Source organism: Morus notabilis, unplaced genomic scaffold, assembly GCF_000414095.1.
Source record: "Morus notabilis unplaced genomic scaffold, ASM41409v2 Scaffold309, whole genome shotgun sequence".
NCBI lineage: Eukaryota > Viridiplantae > Streptophyta > Magnoliopsida > Rosales > Moraceae > Morus > Morus notabilis.
In genome coordinates this window covers 22,577-27,302 of record NW_010363544.1, presented here as the reverse complement: position 1 = coordinate 27,302, position 4,726 = coordinate 22,577, and the positions used below count along the sequence as shown (strand labels likewise).

The window sequence follows — 4,726 nt, the reverse complement described above, 5'->3', positions numbered from 1 at the left end:
GAGATAAATACCTTTTAAATGTGCATGAGTCTGGATTTATATCCCTTATTATTGATTAATACCTCTTTTAGTCAAATAATTATGTTAATAAAAATATATTAATCAAAAGTAAAAGATAAAAATCCAGACCATATACCCTTTTAAGGGTAAATTCAGTAATTTTTTCATTCTTTTAATTGTTTGGTTAGTAGAGAAATGAGGAAGGACTAGATTAGAGGAGAGATTTCAAATCCCTTAATGTATCCCGTTATAATTCTCTTATAATATGCAGAGATTATATAAGGGAATCCATATCAAACACAACAAATATATGGGTATATATATATTATCTTCACGTTTCTCACCAAAATTGTGTAACATTTTTCTCCTTCGTATTTCTTTCCCTCCCTATCAAACACTGCCTAACAATATAATCCGCGGCATTCCCTTCAAATAAGAAACAGACTAGAAATGACTACCGATGGAAAATATCACAAAGCCTATGAAAAAGAAAATTAGAATGGGCGAACAAAAGAAAAGGTGGGCCAAAAGCCACTATCAACACAAGTCCAACAGCAATTTACAGTGAAAAACGTGTCATAGGTAGAATAAAATCCATAGAGAGGATCCATAAGTTAGAGCAGATTTTGTAATTCCAATATATCAACCACACACACATAACACACGTCATTGATGTGCTTATCACGTGAACATCCCAATCACCATCTATATATACACATATACATCACTACCTTCTTCATTTATTTGGATATAATCACACAATAGTTAATTTCTTTTCTACTCTCTCTTCCTATACAATGGCTGCTAGTTTGAGCTTGATCATCGGCATTATTGGTCAGTTTCTACTTTCACTACTCTTAATTTTTTGGGTTTTTTCCCCCCCTTCAATTTTAGATTCTTGGGTTGTCAATTGTTTTTTCTTTTTCTTCCTTTTAAGATAAAATTTATACTTCATTTGCAGGCAATATAATTTCTATACTGGTTTTTACTTCTCCCATGTAAGTAAACCATCTATTTTTACTTTTTTTCCTTCTAAATTTTTTTCTTTGTGATAAACATGGAACTAATGAAAAAAAAAAAAAATGAATTGAGTAGTTATGATTTTGTTTTTTGCTTTTTTTTTTTGTTTTTTGTTTTTTGCAAGGCTTTCACAACCATTTTTTAATCCTTTTGATATGGATAAAATTGTGTTCTTGATGGTTAACCAGCACCATTAATGTGCTGCTTACACTTCAAGAAAAGCAACCCAATTAAAGTTTTGTGTTCTTTTTGAGGGGTTATAATTTATGTGCCTACACTTAAAGAAAGTAACACAATTTAAGTTTTGTATTCTTTTTGAGGGGTTACAAAATAAGAGCGTCTAAAGATTCAGTTACAATTTAAAAGTGTGTTTACTCACTTTTATTAATATTTTCCTTGTATAAAGAAGAAAGGAAAAGAAAATTAATTTTATCCTTGATCTCCAACTACGGCGTTTTCCAACTCTATGGATTCTAGTGTCAAATCTCAAATATTTTTTTCTTTCACTATACAATTTCCATATAAAATAAATCTCTTTTGTTTGTAGAAAAACTTTTTGGGTTGTGGTGAAGAAGAAATCAACAGAGAACTACCAAGGGATTCCTTACATAACTACACTTTTGAGCACAAGTTTGTGGACATTCTATGGACTTCTTAATCCTCAAGGCTTACTAATCTTGACCGTCAATGGCGCTGGTGCCTTCTTGCAACTCATCTACGTCACTTTTTTTCTCATCTATGCACCTAGGGACAAGAAGGTAAATTCACAATCTCTAATCTACATGCTAGTTATAAATGTTTTCCATGTTTGGTGAATTTCACTTTTGCCCAAACATTTTAATCATGTGGTTAAAACTAGCTAAGAATCTCATTTGTTTTGACTTAAACTTCATTCATTTCACCGATTCGAGTTTTCAATTTTAGATTTCTAAAGTATAAAGCTCTTAGAAAATGGCACATCTAACTTTTTCTGCTACAGTGAAAAGCTCTCAGAAAATGTCACATCTCAGCTCGAATTAAAAACTCAAATCCACGAAATGAACGAGGTCTTAGACTAAACGTAAAAGCATAACTCAGAGTTTATTTTTGGAGCTTTTTACAGTATGTTTGTGAACATTAAATAAAAGGCATCAAAATAAAATGGTATATTAGATTTATAGCTCAAAACAAAGCCTAATCGGTAGGGAAATTTTTCACACTCATTTGGTAGAGTTAATTACATAAATATACCTCCAAGTTTCAACTTTTTTTCAATTTATCCATATGTTTTAAAAATTAAAAAAGTGTCCTTCAAATTTAAAGAATATGTTCCAATTTCATTTTTTTTGTGTGTTTGGACTAAAAAACAAAGTAAAGAGACGAAGAAAATTTTATGTTTTCTATCATAGGCAGCGGATTTTTAACCTTAAAAAAATCATAGCTTGATTGATGATTCTGATACTTTTTAAATGTTTAAAATGTTTTTAATTTGTTTTAAGGGTACTTTTTGTTGCCTCAGAAAATGTGTTAGGTATGGACTTAAAATTTATTTTTAAAACATAAACGTTTTTGTAGTTGTTTTTTACATTTTTGTAACTATTATTTATTTTTATTTTTATTTTTTTGTCATTTTATCAATTTTGGGAATGGAAATATGGAAAATTTAGCATGGCTTGCCGACAAAATATTGTTGCAGGTACAGACAGCGAAGTTGATTGCGATGCTTAATGTTGGTTTTCCTGGTTCAATAATTGCATTGACTCTGCTTGCCGTCCGTGAAGAAATAAAGCTTACTTTTGTTGGAATTTTATGTGCTGCTTTAACCATAGGAATGTATGCGTCACCTTTATCAGCCATGGTAAGTTCACCAACTTTAAGCACCTAAAAGTTACATATTACACCATATTTTAAATAAATAAAAAAACATAGTACACTTCCACTCTATGCTAATATCGTATTTTTTTAGAGTACTCCTAAACTTCTCATCCTGTAATTCATAGTTTTATCGCACCTCCCAACTAACATTGTCGGGATGTAAAGTATTTGTAACATTTTTATTATCAAATCACATTAGAATCATATTAAAATTAAAAAAAAGAAAAGTATGCAAATTTTATAAAAATTAATAAAAATGTAAAAGTTTAATTGAACAAAATAGTACCGATAGAGTATTCTTTTTACCTTTCCAAAAAAAATTTCTATTATACATTGGGACTGCATATTCAAAAGTTGGAAGAAGGCCCACAAAAATGAAGAGCGTTGTTACGTTTATTTGTTCACAAGTGGGATTGGTTTGTTGGTTCTATTTGCGGCAGGGAATGGTGATTAAGATGAAGAGCGTGGAGTACATGCCATTTTTATTTTCATTTTTCCTTTTCCTAAATGGCGGGATTTGGTCCATATATGCTGCGCTGGTCAAAGATTTCTTTGTTGGTGTAAGTTTTCCTCCTCTACATTTATGTTAATTTAAATAGTTAAATTTATTACAGTATTTTTTGTTTATAAAAAAAAATTTAAAATTTAAATATTAGAATCAAGAATCATAGTTTGAGTATACATTTCAAACAGACTTTAAACAAGTGAGTAAGGTAACATTACATTGCATATTATAAAAAATAAAAAAGGGGGTGGGGGGGCTTTTGTCTCACACATCACAGTAAGTTTATGTCGTGCAAGTGCAGATACCAAATGCAATAGGCTTTGTTTTGGGCTCTTCTCAGTTAATAATATATGCAATTTACAAGAACAAGTCCAAGAAATCCACCAAAGAAGAAGGCTCAGACGTTACTTTGGTTAAAAGAGCAGTGGAAATGCAAGCAAATCGCGGTGATGATGATGATGATGAGGATAATTTGAAAAATAAGAGCCTCCACAAGGGACGTAGCCTTCCGCAACCAATTGTGAACCAACTATACACCATGCCAACGAAGCTAATGAAGACACTATCTTTGAGATCTCAAGAATTGAACTCAGTTTGGGACTTTGGTGAGGACCTTGAAAATGGTGAAAAGAATATTCACCCATGATGTTGGAAAGGAGAAGTTTATGGTGACCTTGAGACTATAATTTTGTTAGTTGAAAGGGGAAATAAAGTGCCAAAGGGCATAATATTTTGGCCCATATATGACTCTTTTGTACATACTGTTGGGGACTTGGTATGTAATTACGTTTTGGTTGCTATTGGGAGATGGCCATCTCTAGGGCATTAAAGACCTTCTTTCAAAATGAAAGCAAGGGAAATGGAAAATAAGCAAGGCGTTTTAGTATGCCGTTCAACTTTTTCTAGTTTGTTATTTTTATATTTAATTTTTTTTTTCTTTGCAATTTAGTCATTAAATTAATAAACTAGAAGCAGTTACCTTTAACTGATGAATGATGATAGAGTTAAAGTTTGGGCAGTTTATTAGCAGTTATGCCTAGCAATGTTAATTAACCCATCGACCCGACAAAACCCATCCAATCTAAACTTAGATCCGTGTTTAACTCAAAACTAAGGTTGTTCTTATCTACTCGACCAAATTTTTAATTTAGTGCGTTCAGGTACAATTTTCCTCAACCTGATATAACCGGACTCATCCAATTAAAAAAATGAGTTATATATTTTAAATGAGATGATTATTCATAAATGTTTTGTTTATTATATTAAGGGGATGACACTAGGTTGGAATTTGAAAATGAAGAGTACAGTGCTATAAACGGATAAACTTTGCATATTTTCTATATTTTG

At 31.2% G+C, this 4,726-nt stretch overlaps 1 protein-coding gene across 1 annotated transcript; it reads left to right on the top strand.

Annotated features, from left to right (window-relative positions):
- Positions 1–734: 734 nt before the first annotated feature.
- On the top strand, positions 735–4,269 carry LOC112092779 (bidirectional sugar transporter SWEET17-like). The gene is made up of 6 exons (XM_024169773.1): positions 735–834; positions 962–998; positions 1,568–1,778; positions 2,696–2,857; positions 3,315–3,434; positions 3,681–4,269. Exons 1-6 carry the CDS (start codon positions 798–800, stop codon positions 4,023–4,025), a joined length of 912 nt encoding a protein of 303 aa, XP_024025541.1. The 5' UTR covers positions 735–797; the 3' UTR covers positions 4,026–4,269.
- The last annotated feature ends 457 nt before the right edge of the window (positions 4,270–4,726 follow it).